Source organism: Pieris rapae, chromosome 2 (assembly GCF_905147795.1).
Source record: "Pieris rapae chromosome 2, ilPieRapa1.1, whole genome shotgun sequence".
In the NCBI taxonomy this organism is placed as follows: Eukaryota; Metazoa; Arthropoda; class Insecta; order Lepidoptera; family Pieridae; genus Pieris; species Pieris rapae.
This window is the reverse complement of record NC_059510.1, coordinates 8,120,966-8,141,162: the sequence shown is the minus strand read 5'-3', so window position 1 is coordinate 8,141,162 and position 20,197 is coordinate 8,120,966. Positions and strand designations below refer to the sequence as shown.

General features: G+C 33.5%; 2 protein-coding genes and 1 non-coding gene across 3 annotated transcripts; all 3 read right to left on the bottom strand.

Moving 5' to 3' along the window:
- Window positions 1–204: 204 nt before the first annotated feature.
- On the bottom strand, window positions 205–9,167 carry LOC111002889 (facilitated trehalose transporter Tret1-like). The gene is made up of 8 exons (XM_022273168.2): window positions 9,066–9,167; window positions 7,598–7,753; window positions 6,085–6,283; window positions 4,209–4,399; window positions 3,348–3,606; window positions 2,242–2,371; window positions 1,359–1,470; window positions 205–972 (listed from the first exon to the last, which is right to left on the bottom strand). The coding sequence occupies exons 1-8, from the start codon at window positions 9,103–9,105 to the stop codon at window positions 704–706; spliced, it is 1,356 nt and encodes a 451-aa protein (XP_022128860.2). The 5' UTR covers window positions 9,106–9,167; the 3' UTR covers window positions 205–703.
- Window positions 2,416–2,488, bottom strand: Trnaf-gaa. The gene has a single exon. It is a non-coding gene; the product is annotated as a tRNA-Phe (tRNA).
- A 3,400-nt stretch (window positions 9,168–12,567) lies between the features above and the next one.
- Window positions 12,568–17,827, bottom strand: LOC123690661 (facilitated trehalose transporter Tret1-like). The gene is made up of 7 exons (XM_045634371.1): window positions 17,718–17,827; window positions 16,535–16,690; window positions 15,731–15,929; window positions 15,079–15,269; window positions 14,157–14,539; window positions 13,723–13,834; window positions 12,568–13,371 (listed from the first exon to the last, which is right to left on the bottom strand). The coding sequence occupies exons 1-7, from the start codon at window positions 17,803–17,805 to the stop codon at window positions 13,106–13,108; spliced, it is 1,395 nt and encodes a 464-aa protein (XP_045490327.1). The 5' UTR covers window positions 17,806–17,827; the 3' UTR covers window positions 12,568–13,105.
- Between the last annotated feature and the right edge of the window lie 2,370 nt (window positions 17,828–20,197).

Below are 20,197 nucleotides of genomic sequence, written 5' to 3'. Positions count from 1 at the left end.
ATAACATACATGGATTTTAAATTTCTTGCTGTTTTTGTCGAAGATCACAAGGATTAAAATCCACATATCAGTATTAAACACGATAAAAGGAAACGAATGAAAATTAGATCTTAGCAAATAATATCAAAAATATGCAGAAGAGATAAGATTTTTGTATGTGGGCACCGTGGGTTAAAAACATAACGAAAATATCAAAAGACATCATCATTCGAAAATTCGTTTAATAAATAAATCTAAATGCTATGTTTAGAGTATTTAGACACCTCGGAGAAAAATCTTACATAGGTCATTTATTAATACATTCCTATCTCGATTGATAAAACAATGGTTCATCGGTAGTCTCTTAAGACATAGGTCCCGGCTTTTTATCACAATAATGAGCTAATATAACACAACTTAATGATGAATTAAATAACTAATTTACATATATTTCTCTCAAAAACTGCTTTCGCAAAGTTCAATTGTGGTACATCAGTCATAAGTTCGGCGTTTAAATGCATATAAAATTACTATCTTTTGATCATCGAGACAGGTTTTTTTTTCTTGACTACCTTACATTTTAATATTATTATTATTTCATTATTATAGAGAAATTATTTACATCTAGTTTTGCAGACATGGTTATTTACTCATTAAAACAATTTAAAAATTGATTAATCGAAAATCTTTTGTTAAACAATATTTAAAATACCACAACATAATACTATCTACTTAGCATTTCTTGTATTTCATTCAAACTCTTTCCCTTCGTTTCTGGTACACACTTTAAGGTAAATATAAACGCGACCAGACAGGAGCAGGAAAATATCCAGAAAGTGACATCACCGCCCATGATCTTCACAAGGGAACCAAAACTAGTGGCCACACCGAAACCAATAATCCACGCGGTTGTCATGGAAACCGCTGAACCCGTGCTACGAGCGTTGCCTCGAAACATCTCACCGACCAAAGCACTCGGCATAGTTCCAAAACCTGCGAAAAATAAATTAAATAAATGTTTGCGTTAATTAAACTGTATTAAGTATAAATAAGATAAAAAATTAGATGTAGGTAAAGAAAATGTTATTTTCTAAGCAGCAATCACTCGTTTTATCCAATAAAAATGGATCTATAGAAAAAATAATGACTTTCGTAGATTTATTTAATACGAAGACAATTTTACTGAGTACTTGTAACGATAGATAATATAGTTATATAAGTGAGTAATAGTTAATATGGTGTTTCATTTACCTATTTAGATTAATTTATAATTTTTCCATCTCCGAGGTTAAGAATGTTTAGTTTTTGTTAGTTTATTATAGTGGATGTGTTTTGATTTAACAAATGTATAATAATGATAAAAACTGATAAAAACTTACCTATTTCATACGAAAAGAAATACATAATAAGTGATAGCAAAGGCAGCCAACCAATCTCTGATATAATAGAATTCTGAGCTCTCGCCAAGTGGAAGTAGGTGCCAAGAATCGACTGAAAGTACATAAGATATAGGCTAATTAAATGAAATCAATTAATTATTGCACAGTTCCTGGGTCAGGCTTAATAAAGAAATATTAGCTTCTATCCGCATCTTTATCCGTGTATGTTTTGTGTATTTTGCAAAGATTTTTTACAGAAATTAACCAGTGACGCTACACAGTATACACATACTTCTTACGTCCGGGCTTCAGAAGTATGTGTGATTGCCATATTTTTCTAAAAGGCAAATAGGTAATAAACTTTTTGTGCCTGACACGATTGTGATGTTTTCTCGTTGGTGCTCTAGCGCAGAGACAGGGAGAACCAACTAGCTCAGAAAATGAGGATGACAGTCTCTGATACCATTAGGCCAACATTAGATAAAACAACTAATTAATTGAACTTCAGGAATAACTATCTATTCGTCTCTTCAGTTTATCGCTTTCTGTATTTGTTGACACAAATTAATATAAATTGTTTACATAATTTTCGGTTTCAATCTCTTGCAAAACTTTAAATCAACTCACTATAAATTGTGTATTAACAAAATTATAAGTGTACATTCATCCTTCCATTCACCTCGTCTTGCTTAATCACAATCGTCATTAAATTTAATTTGTGTTTGTATTTTAATTTATATATTTATGTTTACATATTTTTTAATTTAATTGTTATAATATATAATCTTTGTTCAGTGCGTGCGGTGCAGTGCAGTGTTGCTGGTGACAGCAACTTAAATCTGAGTTTAGAGAGATATGATAGTGTTATTTTTAAAGTACTTACCAGGCTACATGCACAAAACGCTGTTGATACGAGTAGTAATATTCTTCTACCAGCTCGTTCGACAACAAAAGGTGCTATCATACTAGCTAATAACCTTGTGCTGCCTATTACTATTGTAGCTATGTCAGGCCTAAAATATTTTTAACGCATTAAAAAATATATAAAAGATATAACTGCCGAAACCCGGGATTGAACCGGGGACCTTTAGATCTTCAGTCTAACGCTCTCCCAACTGAGCTATTTCGGCGATACTATTACTTTTGAAATTTTGTAAAATTCGTTATAAGTACCTAAAAGGTTCCATAATTTTTATAGCGATTTTAAATATGTAATTCTTAAATTATAACATCGCACTACGGAATTTAAGAAAATTTCAACTATTAAGATTTATTTGTTAGTTAGCAATAGGTACATTATTGATTTCATAACTTTAATTTCGAATTAAAATTAAATCAAATTAAATTATTGGTATTGATAACTATACACACTTATTTTTAAAACTCTTATGTTTATGATGTATTGAACCATATAGTTAATTGTTTGGTAATTGCAATGTTTATTTACAACTTATAAAGCCAGCAAAATACCACACTGTATAGTACTTGTTAGAACCAAGTACTATACAGGTGTGGTATTTTGAACACTATTATTTTAGTTACAAAACTACCCAGAGGTTTGTGTTTGTGATTCTATACTGCAAAGAAGTTTTTAGAGTTTAAGTTTATGGTTATAGAATCTTTATTGTTGCTACAATCTAAACTTCTCTTAACATTAATTTGTTTGCACCGTGTGTCTTGTACAAACAAAGTTGACAATGCCATCTAGTATTAGATTAAGAAAGCTATCTAATGGTGAAATAAAAAAAAATAAAAGAATTCAGATTCAACTTGAATGTGAATTTAAGCAAAAAAAAATTTACATTGAATGTAGGAAGATCAAAGTGATTTGACTGATTATGCAGTTTTTTCATTACGTCCACCATAACATATAGAAACTACCAGTTTCAATTTTCATTATTAATTTTTCAAAAAAGTAAACGTTATGCTCTGGAGTCTAGAGTCAAGACTGTAGGAGTAAATAAAATTCTATTATTGGTTAAAACAAACCTTATAGACGATCCAGCCATCTGAAAGATTGTTGTTGCAAAAAATAAAACTGCCGCAACACCACTAGTCTGCTGCAATGTGCACAAAGTTAGTGTTATGCCTAGGCTTCGTCTGTTCGTCTTGACTGTAAATATCTTAATCCAGGCTTTCCAGCTACTCGCTTCGTCTGGATTTGTGCCTCTCACTGATTCAAATATGCTTTCTAGATCTTCAACTCTGCCTAAGGATCTAAGTGTGTTTTTTGCTTCTATTTCTTTACCTGTAAACGTATTTTAGACTTAATTATATGTAAGTATGTTACACTGGATTTTCCTACAATATCGGAAAAATACTAGATAATAAAGAAATGCTACGACACTTGACCTTGGCCTCACATTTCCTGTAGACAAGGAGGTGATCAGCTTTCTGTGCCTGACAGACGTCGACGTTTTAAGTCTAAGAGCGCGGCCACACGATGCGTTAAGAGTGCGGTGCGGTGCCGCAACGTCATCCTACACACAAATTACTATACCATGTCACACGACGCGTTGCGTCGTCGCGCCGGACTTGTGACCTGCGAGACGAGGCGAGAAAAATATATTGCCACACCGCAACGTCCGTTTAGCTCGCAGTAAATGCGGTGCGGCGCCGCACGTGTTACCACATCGTGTGGCCGCGCTCTAAGGCGGCATGGCACCCCTTCATTTTGTCACCATGTTTCATTGGATGTTTAACTTCACATGCGAGTGTTAAATGTCCACATAATTATATAAAGGTTAATTATTACAGCCGGGGTTCAAACTTACGACCCCAGTGATGAGTTTCACACTAGGTCAAAACTGCTCAATATCAGTCAATTGATTTTAATAATAATATTTTAACCTTTTATCGCATAATAAACTGGCGATTCCGGGATGAAAAATATACCTATAACATGTACTATGTTAATAAGTAGGACGAAATAGCCCGTCATTTTATAGGAGACAAACGGACCGACACAGTAGGCAGCTAGAGTACCAGAAATACCCACAATTGATGTAGAAGTTAGAAGAATACCACGAATGTTTGTGGACCTGAAAGAGTAAAAGTTATTAAGAAACTATATTATATCAATCAATAATCATATATTAAGCATAGGTAAGTGGTAATGTATTTAATTATTTATTTAATTATAAGTAATCTAACAGCTTACTTAATTCATATTATTATATAAAATACTAAAAAAATACAGAAAGCCAAAACAGATTACATGGATTAACAAATTATGAATAAAGAACAGAAAACAAGCGCTTAAAAGACAAAGATACATTTAAAAAAAAACAAAAGAATAAAATTAAAAATCTGAAATATGACAATGTATTATATTATCTATGAATTGTGTTTTTTAAGGAAAAGATTTGCATTTTTTAAACATAAGAAATGTTAGCTTTTATAGGTTGTTCTTCTTTCTTATATCTTTAATATATTAGTAAAAAAATGCAATAAGTTTGTGTGTGCACACAAAATGGCGTTACAGCTCGAATGACAATTTAATCTCAATAATTTTAAAATTATATTCTCAGTAATCCATTCGCCGTGAGTTTGTCAAAGAATTAAGCGACAAAGTAAAATTCGCAAACATTTCCGTATTATCAAACGCGCAAGATTAAAAAAAATATTAAGCAGGTTAAAGCACTGCAGATAGCAAAAATTTATATCAAAAAGTATTAAATTTTTTTCACTATCTTCATCTGTGAGTCATGGTCAAACGTTTTAACACCACTATGGAGGAGATAGATGAATAAAATCTAAAAAGATTCGCCTCTGAGATACCACCTACCTACAAAACATTTCAGACTGACATATAAAAAAAATCCACTTATGAAGTTTATATAAAAATCATGAAATAAGATCAGAATTACCAATTTTACGGCTTCATAAACTTTCTATGATATTTTTCATTATTAAGGATTTCCGTTTATTACATATGAGGTATTATTTCTAAACCCTTTCATTCCATTACATTGGAGATTTCCGCCCAGGCTGATCGAAACTGTAGCTATGATTTTGTTGATAAAAGTTCCATAGTCGTATTTAGAACAGAGGCCGGTCTCTGCTCGGAGCAGAAAGGGAAACCAAAAGAGAAAAAATAATCAGAAGAAAAAGAAACTGTGCTGCAAAACAACTAAGTATTTATTCATATGATAATATCTTTTTTCATCTTATTCCTTGTTTATACATAAGGATCTCTGCATTTTCTACCGCATTTACTACGGATAGTATTCAGAGGAGGTGGTCGGATGACTTTCATCGGACATCGAGGCAAAATACAAAATTCCACCCGTATCACCTCGACATCCGTCACACAAATTAACGTTTTTAACTTATCCGACTTAGGGTCCTTCAAGAAAAAAGCGTACCAATCCTTGAAAGGCCGGCAACGCACCTGCGAGCCGTTTGGCACCTAAGTGTCCATGGGCGGCGGTATCAATTAGCCTCCTGTAAAATGTTTCATAACGACATCGAAGGCACTACTCATATTTGGTTGTAAAAAGTGATAGTCGTTACTACCGATGACATTGTTATTAAGTACCTATTACAATATAATTATGTGGTCATAGACAATAAATAATCAGTATGACTCATTAATATAGGTATCGAGTATTTCATATTTTATTAGTGCCTTCAAGGTTTCTTTATAATTACTTGCTTGTACGACGGTCGATTGAGAGTGTGCTGTGAAGGACTTTAAAAGTATGTTATTAATGTATATACTTACGCTATTTCTCCTACGTATACTAAGTTACTAACAGTCACCATTCCCATACCAAGTCCGCTTATGATTCTTATAGCGAAAATCATTGCTATATTTTTCGTTGTAACGATAAGTATTATAGCCGCTAAGTTGAGCATTCCACCAAAGAATAGGCATGGTTTTCTTCCCACTATGTTTGATAGGTAACTGGGGATGTAGGGACCTAAAAAAACATAGCTTAGCTTTTAATTTGATCGATCAACTACAGACCATAATGGTAAAAAAAGTACGATTGAAAATTGTTTTTTAATACAGTTGCTCAAAAAGTGGCATATTGCAGGGAGGTATAGCGTTCGGAAAGTGGGCTATTACACACTCGTGCTTTTTCTTTGCCATTCCCGCACTCGTGCGTTTTCTTTGCCAACTGTCAAAACAATGTGTATTAAAAAGAAAAAACCAATCACGAAGGTTTTATTAAAAAACATTCATAGAAGTTTTAATGATATATGATTTCTAAATATTATAATAATTGGATTCAATAAGTTCGGTTAGGTTTCTTTTCATTTCATATCAATGAAAAAAATATTAAAAAGAATTTTATAATATATGCAAATACGTATTTTTAAAAAGTTTACTAATAATTGGATTCAATAAGTTAGGTTAGGTTTATTATATTTCATATCAATAAAAAATATATTAAAAAGAAAAAACTAACCATGAAGTTTTTACTAAAAAAAATCACAGAAGATTTTATGATTCATGCAAATATTTTAAAAAGAAGCTACTATTTGTTTAAATATCAGATTTAATGATTGGACTCAATGAGTTAGATTTGGTTTTCTTTCAATAAAAATAGTCTACTGAAGAATTGGCTGTATGGGCCAAGTTCCCTTTGCCTACCCAGAATGGCGCCATTTTCCAAAAATTTTCCTTCGAGTTGAGTTATTTGTTGCACAAAATGAGTAATTTTGACGATATTTTATTTGAATGAATACCACCCGAACGCAGTATAATTGCATAAAATGCTTCGGAGAACAATTTACCGGAAACATATCTAAGTGCAATGAATTTATTCCGTAGATAGAAGAGAAAAAAAGTAAATAGTTTAATTAAATTGCTTAATTTTTTCGCAACTGTATTAAAAATAGTCGTTCAGTACACGTGCGGTACCGTCATTGCAACTTGTCCCGACTGTCAACCCTCACCTTCGGCTGCGCCTCGGCTCGGGTAGACATTTGTCGGAACTCTTTGCAATGACAGGCTTTCCGCACTTGTAATGAAATATACTATTTACGATCTTCAAAATATATAAGATACATTCCTTTGCAGGTATTTTTCTCTTGATGAACAATAATTAAAACCACACACAAATGTAATGTTGACCCATATGAGTTAATTAAATTCTTATTTATTTTTATTACATAATTGTCAGTCCTTAACAAGAAATCAACAATAGCCGTGCGATTTTTTTTAAAACTGTTAGATAATAAATAAATCACGAAACTCGTATCCATATCCGATATCTAACTATACTGACCAACAATAGATCCTAAATACAACAGTGAACCAATCCAGGATACCTGTAAATCTGTGATAACCTCTTTCAATGGGCTTTGACTCAAATCTTGTAGTTTCGGTATAATCGGAGCTGACCAACCCACACTATATCCATCTATGAATTGACCTATGTTCACTGGAAAATAAGTAAAATAATGGCACGTTGAAGGTAACTTTCGAAGCTTATAAAAAGAAAAAACAAAAGTGGAGTCACTAGGCGAGTAAGCTTTCCAAAAGTAGCCTGCCTGCGTCGGTGACAGTTTAGGCATTTTTGTAGATTTGTGTGTAATGCCCGAGTTACACGAGGCTAGTTTTTCAAGCTAGTACTGTCCTGGCTGGCTTTTTTGCCACATGAAAACAGAACATGTAACTATTTCTGTTTTCACGAGGCCAGGATTATTTTAAGCTAGATTAAACCACACGTCTGAAATGAGCGTCTAAATGAGCATGCGAAAAAAGCACTATTCGGCTGAATGCGTTACTTCGAAAACAGTGCCAATTCGCACGAGACGAACAAGAGTTACAAGTAGGTAGAAGAAGAGTTACAAAAACCTTGTGACTATCTCAGTCTTTAATTCGCCATTACTTTTAATATCCATGCTTAGTTTGGGCATCTTCAAAGCGACGTGTTTTTGAGACGTGTCACTGTGACAAAAATAAACAAAGCGTACAAAAATAGCGTAGCTTACTAGCCAACAGAAAACTAGCTTCACCGGCCACGTGAAGTTAGTACACAAGCCAGGATAGTAAAATCAGTGAACTCCATCCTACAAAAACCTTGGCTTGTTAACTAGCTTACTAGGTCTAAAATTAAACTAGTTTTGTCTAGGTCGTCGGCCAAACGTACTAGCTTGCTAGCTGACTGACACTAGCTTGAAAAACTAGGCTCGTGTAATTCGGACATAATAGACGAGATAATGTCTAGTAAATCATTGAACGCCGCCGGCACGCACGAAAAAACGTCTCAGGTCACTTTCTGCCTGAGCCGAGCGTTCAAGCGAATAAGAGAGGCAACAGGCAGTATCTGTGTCTGCGATTTTATTTATAAAATGAGAAATAATCAATCTTCTGTTCCTATGACGATTGTGATCCTCCTTTAAGGCTTTTTTTTTTTTAAATTGGACCACAAAATTAGGACAAACACATGTCAACATCAACTTACTTTCGAAATATAAAAAAATGCGGTGCCGTCCCTAGGACATGTGGACACGACCAGAAGGCTTATAGCTTATATCTGCTTCCATAACGTCCGGTTAACACCATAACGTCCTGGTGGACGGATAACTTTAGTTTAGTTCGCTGAGTTTAGTTTTTATTTAGTTAAGTAGACGATAGACGACCAGCTTTGAGGCCACAGATGGCGCTGAGCAACTTGGTCTTTAAGAGCTAATGAAAATTATCTTACGTTAGGTAAGTTACTATTTTAAATAATTATTTTACATACATACCACAAGCGACAATAAGTAATTGTGTCCTTATACCACTCATCTTATCACTGTAATGGGTACTTGTTTTATGGTATTCATTAAATAATTACTTTGTTATTGTTCATGCTTCACTAAATACCTAAATATAGTGACAACATTTAGGTATTTTACATTCGATGTTAACGTTAAATCGTTCCGTATGTGTTGTAGTTTTGTACTAATTTTATTATAATATAAATTATGAACACATTAATTATGATTGTAATAAGTTAATTAACATTTTCCCAATAGCTTAGTCGATCTATTAAATCGTGTATGTTAATAATAATATTGTTAGTTGACATCTCATATGCATCAATTTTTTAAGTAAATAGTAATAAGAATATTAATTATTATAATTTAAATCACATTAGCGAGTCACCCCAGGTGTTTAATTAAGGAGCATCACTTAAACAGTATACTTACACAAAACTACCTGTTAATAATAAATATATGTTAAATGGCAGACTTATGGCTTCGATCAATTTCTTATATTGTTACTTAAATAAAATTCTAAGAATTAGTTATTAATTCGCCTCAAATATAAGAGGTTTTCCTTAGTTAACCTAGACTTAAGGGGAGTGGTGTTCAACTGCAAAGGCGCGTATTAATGATTTGAGTTGGTACCTAGGGTAAGAACATTGTAAATACTGTCATATATTATTGTAAATTACAGTTTTAAAGAAATTATTGTGCAAAATTTCCATAACGTTACCCTAAAATACACACATTTCTAAATCATGACTACCTAAGCGACCTACTTATATGAACTTATTCTACATTATAGTAACAAGACAGCAAAATATCGAGTTACAACATTGTTTATTGTAAATCTTCAATGCTTGCAATGCTCCAGTTTCTTCTAACAAAAACCGCCAGTATGAAAACTGTTAGTGAAAAAATCATTGTATATATAAAGGCGGCAAACAAGACGGAATGAGCGGGTCTCATGAATATTGTTAAAAAAAATATTACCGATGTAGTCGGGGCGTAATTACCGAAGCGTAACACTTCCAATATGTACACTATTTCCCAAATAGTAGCAGTGAAATATTTTTTTTTGTTTGTTGAAAAAACAATGTGAGATATATAAAGTCCCTGGACACGATGGCAGGGGAGTTGAGTAAAATAAAAAATAAAAAATCGTGGCGAAATAGCCACGATTTACGAATAGAAAAAACGGGGCTTTATTGGATTGTATAGTGTTACTAAGAGCAATGATCAGCATGCGTCTCCCATCTCTGAGGTCGTAGGTTCGATACCCGGCTGTGCACTGTGCGTTCTTTGTATGTGCGCTTTTAACAATAGCTCGATCGGTGAAGAAGAACATCGTGAGGTAACCGGTTTGTCTTAGACACACAAATTTGAATAGTTTGACGGCATTGTACTTTTAATACTGGCACAATTTCCTCGCTGTATTGCGAAACTTATTCGTTAAGAAAAGGCACCAGCTCCGGCTTCAGTGATATTGTCTACCGAGAATTTAAATCTTTAATTAGTGCATGTGCACTTGAACCTCACCTTACCTTGATTCATCATAATATTTCGCCTGTATTAGGGCTACAGCAAAACTCTTTGTTTCAAGTTTCTTATATTTTTATTTATATAATTGCAAAAAATAATGATCCCTAATATATGTTAAATTAAAATACTTTATTAACAACCAAGTGTAATAAATTTGTATCGCCTAATTACACTGATTAAAATTCATCATAATTTAACTGCTAATTTATAGTAAGACCGCTAGCGATAACTTTGACGTGCGTTTTTAATAAACAAAAGTTAAAAATTGAAAAGTTAAGAAAAAAAAACACTAACGTCTGGACCTGTGCTTCTACGGTCCCAGGGAGACATGCTTACGTCACATGGTAGGCATAGGCCCACCCCTCCGTATCCTTCTTTGGGTTGAGAGGCGTAGTCATGGCGCAGGTCAGTCTGATTCCCAAGAAAGTTTTGGTGCACTATTCTCCCCGAGGTTGCCAACCCTGTTCTTGGTCTAAGACCACCAGGTAAACTATTATAGGGATGGGGATGTCACGTGTGAGTATGATGTGTCCTTCCGAGTTTATTGTCCGAAATGGAAGAAAGGATGGTGGGGAACCGTACCGGGGGTTGAAGGAGTCCATTGGATGACGGAGCCAGTTGTTGTTGCACACAACATATTAAAAAAAATTATAGAAAAGTTGGCAGTTTCCTAGCAGAACCCTAAGTCGAATTAGTTGAGAAATATTTCATTGGGCACCTGGTTGCAGCGTGTGGCGGAAACTGCCTTAAAAACGCTCAGTTGTGGAACGGCGGACGTCAAAATGATACGGGTGGAATTTCGTATTCTGCCTCGACGTCCGATGATGAAGTTGAGCTGCAGGTATAATCCGAACAACTCCTCTGAACACTCTCCATGGTTAATTCGGTAGAAGATGTAGAGTGACCCCACATCTCTACGCAACGCCAAAGGATCAAGCCGATCGTGCTATATTGATAGTAAAATCATTGTGATTTATTAACGAAAAATCGTCATCTTTTCTACTGCCGTTTTTTATTTTACACTTACCAAGCAAATTGCTCACATCTTAGTGCAGGAGTTATTAGAATTGTACCTATTTTAAAATACTTCATTGGTGCTTTGTTTTATGTAAATATTAGAGAAATAATTTAATCGAAGGATAATTAAAGGATTTTTTCATATGGGCCACACGTCATATACTCCGCCATATTCTGACTATGACAATTAATATAAACGAATCAAGTGACATATGAATCAGATATTATTCAAAATATAATAAAGTTCTTAAAACCGGTTTTAGTTGATGAAACGTTGATGATTATCAACTTTCCATTCTTAAAGCAACTAATATTAAAAATACATTTTTATCCAATCATTAGAATGACATTAAAAATATTATTACTGTGTCAACAATTTTAACGATTCCTTATGAATCGGCTCTTCCTGTCCAACAAATTTCATTTATTAGATACTCGAGTGATTAGTTGTGGATTGTGTTTTGAAACATGTCCAGCAGGAAGGCGCCTTGGGGTGCATGCATATCGTGTGTCATGTAAGTATCGTAAAAAAACATTTAACGTAATGTTCACTTTCAGATTTTGAGTCAAGGCTTAGCGGTAAGGCTAACTTACGTAGGATAATGACACTCAATTAAATGGAAACTTGCTTGACAGACTTAGGGTCTGTTCACAATGCACGGATAAGTTCCAAATAATCTATTTATTACTTATTGGTAGGATAGATACTATAGTTGCGTTTCACGACTCTCAGATAGTCATGAACCGCGAAGTTTCTTATACGGAACTTTTATCTTTCGAATAATTTATGTGTTGCAAAGCTATTTGGTATTTAATCCATACATTATGAAACATAATTAAAGTCGCGAATATTTCATTATTTTTATTATTGTTTAAATAATTGACATATATTATTTAATTATTATTTACATTTATTAACAGTTATTTAGTTAGGTATAAAAATAGTACCTAATTTAACTTAATTAACCAAAAAAGAGTTAAATGAGGTACTACGCTCATAAATTTTATTCACACATTCACTTCAAAAAATTGAAGAACTTCACTTCAAACTAAATATGTATTGTAAACATTGAAACATTAATATAATAAAAAATAGAACTTCAACGTAAAATTAACACTGGTTTTTAAGTTTTTCTTTACAATTTTATCAATTCTTCTATCCATAACCTTACTTAGATTTCAAGGAATAAATGGTTCAAAAATTACTTTAATTCGTCCATCCGTCTTCGAGTTTGGCGCTTAGCAACAAGTTTGTGATTCAATTGTATTTATATAGATTTGGAATATCCATACAGTAGCAACAACGGCAGTAAGACTATCGAGAAAATGTGTGTGACACACACAAGTTTTATTAATATATACTATTATTATTATTGCATCTTGTTATTAGTACAACTCGAATTTTACTTTTGGAAGTTTGAGTTGTGGACGTACTTAGAAAAAATTATTTATGTTACTTATAAAAGTTTTGATCTCCCGATTTAACTGAGCATCTCCTGAATTTCATTAAGAGTTTTTCCTTTTGTTTCTGGTAGGCAGAAGTAAGTGAAAATAAAGGCAAGCACACAGGAACCTCCGAAGAGCCAGAACGTAACGTCGCCGCCGAGGGAGTCCACCATGGTGGTGAAACTGGTGGTGAGAACAAATCCCACCAACCAGGTCATGGTGATAGCGAGAGCCGAGCCATTCGATCGTACGTTGGTTCGAAACATTTCTCCCACGATTGCATTTGGTATAGTTCCGAAACCTGAATTATTTTAAAGCTTAATTATTTACGACAGCGGCTAAAGGAAATTAATATACTTATTTACATATTAAGGTTTACATAAGTGACAACTGTTTTTATTCTTCCCCTTAACCACTTGGCGCTTAAAAAAAGTTGTTATAAAAAACAAAATCGCATAACGACAACAAGACGAAGATGGTAAACTTAAAATACTTTTAAGTTTTATTATCAATGAAAGCATTAATTATCAATGAAAGTTAAATTATTATCTAACAAAAACCAGGCAGTTGTAAACTTCAGGCCAGCGTATAGAGGTTCTGAGATACGTCTTTAACATCAGTCTTATGCCTGTATGTAATAGTAATCACGTACCTGCTTCATAGCAGAAGAAATAGACTATCAGAGCAACTAAGGGTAGCCAGCCGACAGTCTTTACGGCGGCGTTATTCACTCTATCCAAATAGAAGTATACTCCTAGAACTGACTGAAAATGTAATAGAACAATGTAGTGTAATGAAATAGATTTAATTTCCGCCATAGTGCATAATCTCTAATCCCTCCAGATTCCGAATGCTTTAAGTTTAGAAGGCACATGCTAGCATTAGCAAACTTAACACATTTTAGACTGCGGTTTTAACGTTTTAAATTCTGCCATTAATTAAGTTCTTGATTGGTTTCATAAATGGAATCGGTATTGAGAGTAAGAGAGAAAGAGAAATATTCATATACATTGATGGGATGTCTTATGATTCCCAATCCGAGACGTATGTCATAATCTTATATAAACCTGATAAACAAAAACTTACCAGACTAAGAGCACATGCGGCCATTGAAATCAACAACAAGATTTTGCGACCCGATCGATCTATAAACGTAGGTGCAATTAAACTTGACAATAATCTTGTAACACCAACTATTATTGTCGCTACATGGGGTTCAACAGATGAACCGGCTTGAGCAAAAATTGTTGTTGCGAAAAATAGTACAACAGCCACACCGCTCAATTGTTGAAATGCTCCCAGAGTAAATGTTATAAATAAGGACATTCTATTTGATTTTATTGTGAATATTTCGATCCAATCCTGGACTTTTGTCGTCTCTTCTTGCTGTTTGAGAGCGTCAATACTTTTCTTGACGTCATCGGAACGTCCCAGAAGACAGAGAGTCTTTGTAGCAGTTAATTCATTTTCTGAAAGTTTTGTATCATTGATATATTTCGGAGGCCCAATCGTGATCTACATACATACTTTCTAGAAGTACGTGAAAAGTCAGAAAGGTGCGTAACAATTCCTAAAAGGCGACGCACTTGCAAGCCTTTGGCAATGTGAGTGGCTATGGACGGTGGTATCACTTAGAATTAGGTTAGCCTCTTACGAGTTTGCCTCTTGTTATATAAAAAAAGTTATGTAAATAACGTAACAGATTGGCGTAAGAAGTGAACAACAAAAAGTTCGAACCCCGGCTATGTGCGCATATAACGGTACGGTGAAGTAAAATATCACGAGGAAACCGGCATGCGTCACATGACGGCGTGTGCCAGGCACATCTAGTCTATCTAGTCTATCACCCGATTTAAAAAAAAATTATTACAAAACATAAACAGAAATGTAAGGTTGTAGAGCTACTGTTTTTTTTAATTATACACAAAATATAAGAATATTTCAATGGTAGATAATTTATACATGACAATAACTAGATAAAGATAAGAATATTGGAAACATTATTTACCTTTCATTGCATGATATATCGGTGATTCAGGTATGAAAAATAGCCCAAACACATGCAGTATAGATATTGCCAGAGCTATGTACCCTGTAGTTACATACGAAACATATGGCGCTACCGCATAAACAAGGAGAGTCCCCGATATCCCAATAATAGACGTCGAAGTTAAAAGAATCCCTCGAATATGGGTTGATCTACAAAAAATATTATTCCACGTTAAGAATATCATTAGTTCTTTACTCATTTAACGATGAGTTAAACCAATGTGTTAAAAGCTGAAGTCTACGAAAAATGTATGACATCTAGGATTACGAGACTAAGGCATTGAGAGTGTCCATGGGCGGCCGTATCACTTAACATCGGGTGAGCCTCCTGCCCGTTTGCCCGCTGTTCTATAATAAAAAGCTATTTTCTATATATGGGCTCATCAAAATTACCACGGCATGGGGCAAATACTTTTGTACAAGAGACTAGACGATCAACTGATTGTAAAAATTATTTGCTTTCTTCGTAAAAGTAAAGCTTTACTACGAATTCAAGCTTGAAATGACAAACAAAGTTTAAAGTACATTAAAAAGACAACATACACAACACACAAAGAAACTAAAGTCTTCTCTTTACATGTACGTTAAGTATTAAAACAAAATACACTTACGCAATTTCTCCAATATAAACTAGATTTCCCACTGTAGTGATCCCCATACCAAGACCACTCATAACTCTGATGGCATACACCATGGCAATATTCTTTGTGGTCACCACCAAGATATAAGAGATGATATTCAAAAAACCACCAATAATCAGGCATGGTTTTCTTCCAATGAGATTGGCAAGAACCCCAGTTACGTATGGACCTAAAATTTATTAGCATCCTTGAAATCTAATTACAACAATATGTGTCGAATTATGTGTTACCTCCTACGCTTACCAAGTGTGTGTTTGGAGAGACTTTGCATGGTGTTTAATTGTTATTGTTATTTAATATGAATATGATGTACCAGTAGCGGATCTACAAATGGGGATTTTCAGCCCATATCCCCGTGGATACAACCCCCCCTGCCCTACTGACAACAATAGGCGATATCTTTAAAAAATATCTGACATTTTAAATCCAATCATAATATTAGAATCCTATTCCTATCCTCTCTATTACGGAAATCTTACTTGTAATAGCCCATACGATCCCCCATGTGATTTACTATAGACAAAGAGTAAGATAACTGGAAGAGTTTTTGCATAGATACTTTGCTCATAATCTCACTGTTAGCAGTGTCTCGCATCAATTCTGTCGTAGATTAATGTTTACACAGCCTTGGGTACATCGATATTTGGGGATCAATTTATGGAATATTCCAGACAGTTCTGTAATGCGACCAATAGTTATTACGTTAACCAGTATAATATTAGATGCAGATTGGAATTTGGATAAATAAGTGTAGCCTTCAAAGCAATTACCCACCTACCAAAGCACCAATATACAAAAGTGACCCCACCCAAGAAGCCTCAAAATCCGTGATTGGTTCTGGCAATGGATTATCCAAGACATCCTTCATTTTAGGTATAATTGGTGCTGACCAGCCGACGCTGTAGCCAACTATAATCTGGCCTATGTTCACTGAAATTTATTTATTTTTTTACAATCGCTTACCAACGCTCGGCACACATTGATTATAATATATTATATACAACGGTACATAAGAAAAATTAAATAATCATTTAATTTGACAAACGCTTATATACGTGAATATAATAAATGCGAAGGAAAAAATTAATTGGTTGGTTAAAGAATAAAATATTTCAAAGTGTAATAATACGATATACGGTATATCGTATTACACATAACAAATACGAGGAAAAAAATAATTTGTTGGTTAAAGAAAAAAATATTTCAAAGTGTAAACAATACAATATACTATATACCGTATATCGTATTGTTACACATTTTTCTCATTTAAACAAATCGGTACAGATTTATCTGTGAGGTTATATATTCAAACTCTGACTGTGCCCCAATAAACATTTCATTCCATGTATACGGTGAAAGTAAACAACGTTATGAAATCGGAATGCCTTCGATTTAAAATGTCAACGGCATGTATCAGGCACAGAAGAACGACCACCCACCTCCCTAGTATAGAAAAGAATAATAACCAAACAGATATAGACGTAGAAATCCAACCAATGATTGGAAAGCCAATGGTTAAATAGATATAAATGGACTAGTATATATTATAATTAAAAGCGATTTATAAAGATAGTGTAATTTATAAATAACTTTAGTTCTCATGTCACAAAGCGAAGGAAGAGTATAAGCTGCTACTGCACGTTTGGGAACGAATACAATAGACAAAAAGCTCATCAGAACCAGGAACATCCCAGGCAACCATAAACCCAGCCATAGCATTGATCATTCACAAGAATCCTACTGCTTGAAAAAAAACAGTTTGAAAAAACAAGACACGGAAGAAGACGAAAAAAGGCTGGCCAGTTCACATTTTGTCACGTGACCATTTCTATAGAAATTCGATTGGCGTTACTGGGTCCACGCCCGTCGGTGATTTCATCATTATATGAGTACAAGGGTGTAAAGATAAACCCTTTTACTAAAAAGATTCTATTACACTAATTAAAATGTTACTTACAACATGAAACAATCAATATCTGATTTTTCAAATTTTCCATTTTAAATTTTCTCCCAAGTTCTATATACTCGCAATTTCTGTCGTCCATTGAGACGAACGTTAAAACGCGCAGTCCTCAATTATTCATTCAACTTATCTATATCAAATGTGTTTGCTAATTGATTGATGAATATCTTGGTGTAATTATCAAATACATATTTTAGGGTCCCGTTGCCAATTTATTTTCAAACTATTTTTAACTTACCTTAACGTATATGTAGGGGACATAATTCTAAAATGAGCGAGTCAAAATTTAAAAAAAACTGTGTGTACTTATGTACACGCGTTAGAACGCGTGTCCTTTGGTTTAACAAGATAAAAAATTTAAAGAAAAACACTTTTTTAACGGATTATAGAAATAAAAGACAATACTAAGATAAAAAATCTTTCCAAAAAATTAATTCATGTTTGCAGAACAAACTACACTAATAATAGAAAAAAACTAAAATGTTGAACTTCAGGGTTCACTTTACTTCAATTTACTTCACAATTTTTCCTTAACGCGCCAAAAGAAATATTAATTCAAATAATATTAGCAGTTGATTTTACAAAATTTATTTTAACGAGATAAATAATTTGTTTTTCTAGCGAATAGCGTATATTGGCTAGCAGGTGCAGAAGACTTGGGTAAGTTGAACTCGAACGAACGAATGTATAAACTTGTACGTTTGTTTGAGTTATACCCAATGGGTCAATTTAAAATTCATTAGCAAAAATTATTTGTTCACTTATATCTTTAAAATATCGAAATTGTATTTTAGTTTTAACTAAATTAATTATTGATTGAAAATATATTAATTAATTTGTTCTTCAAACGAAAAACGTTATTATTGATTTATCACTTTTATTATCGGGTAACAGAATAGTAATTCATGGTAACAGAGGTGTTTCACATACAACAAAACGTATTCGTTTTAAAAAATCCATGATTATTTAAGATTTAGTCCCGCGGTCGCTGTAATTTCTGTCGCCTTTTTATACAGATTTTTAAATACATTTCTTAAATTTATTAAAAGCCATAAAAGTGCCTGGGATTTTATTAAAGAAACGTATCCTTTTCCCAAAAAAGAATTACTAACTTTAGATAGTCTAGTACGGGGAAATTTCTTTTCCCAAAATTAAAGAATAATAAATTCTTATTAAAGAATAATAAAATAAATTAAAAACAAAGGTTTATCCTCTATCAGCAGGAGGCATGGTGAAATATGAGCACATACTCGTGAGAACAACACGCAAATACGTAGTAGAAACAACTAATATCACCGCATACACAAATTCAAGTACGACCAGTCACCACAAGTAGCACCCGTTCACGAGTATGACGCATGGCCAGCCATCGGCCCCTTCGCCATATTTTAGGGAGAGAGACAACCCGACGCATGGACGCCGGCTCAAGCAATGACATTTAAGTGATTCCATTCCCATTTTATTCCCTGGAACTGCTCTCTTTTACTTGTTTCACCACTTATAGTAAAGTTATACTACAAATTATAGTAAAGCAAAAATGTAAATTCTTAGTTACGTAATTTTAGTTTAATAAAATTTTATGAGGTTGATCTAATTTATTTATACTCGGCCGATTGTCACATTTTTATTTTTATCTATGAATTTGTTTTTGTTTTTTGTTTTTAAGCGATAATTTTGTATAGTACTAAAAAATAAAATGTTTATTCAATTCAAGTACATTTTCATTTCTAGTAAAAAATACCTGTGTCAGGATTCCCAGCTCATCCATAAACAAATTTAATTCTAAATTACTTAAAATAATTACAATTTTTTATTTGTGTGGGTGCAAATGTGTGAGTTGGGCTTTGACAGCTGAGTGCTATGAATGTCAGCGCGCACGAAAAATGTTGAGAAAATTTTCCTATTCATGCGCACAAGCATTGTAACTGTAATATGACAAATTATTATTTATTGCTTTAAGTTAGTAATGTTTTCTAAGCTACTAAATTTTGTAATTTATCGGAACCGTTACAGTTTGAAACAAATATTTACCCTAAATTAGTTAATATAGTGAGTGAGAGGGTAGTGCGTGCAGCAACCGACAACATAAGCTCCGTCTAACAGATATTATTATAAATATAATTAGTGAATAATACAGTGCACATTTATGTTTAAAAATCGTAAATCGATCAAACTAACGGCCTACAAAATGTTTAATGCATAAACTTCGAACAATTACTTGAAAAACAACATTCTGCAACGTACCGAGTGAGTGACACGGCCACGGACCAACCTGCTAATTTTAACTTTCCTATAACCTGTGAAGTCGGAAGTGTAGAAGAGAGACAAAAGTGAAACATTTAATTGTGGAACAATAACTTAATATATTTTGCAGTGAAAGTGCATATGTGGCTGTAGCGTACTTATATTTACCAGCCTTTACGTCAAAAATCACTCGCAAAACTAAATATATAGAGGAAATTCAAACATTCCCT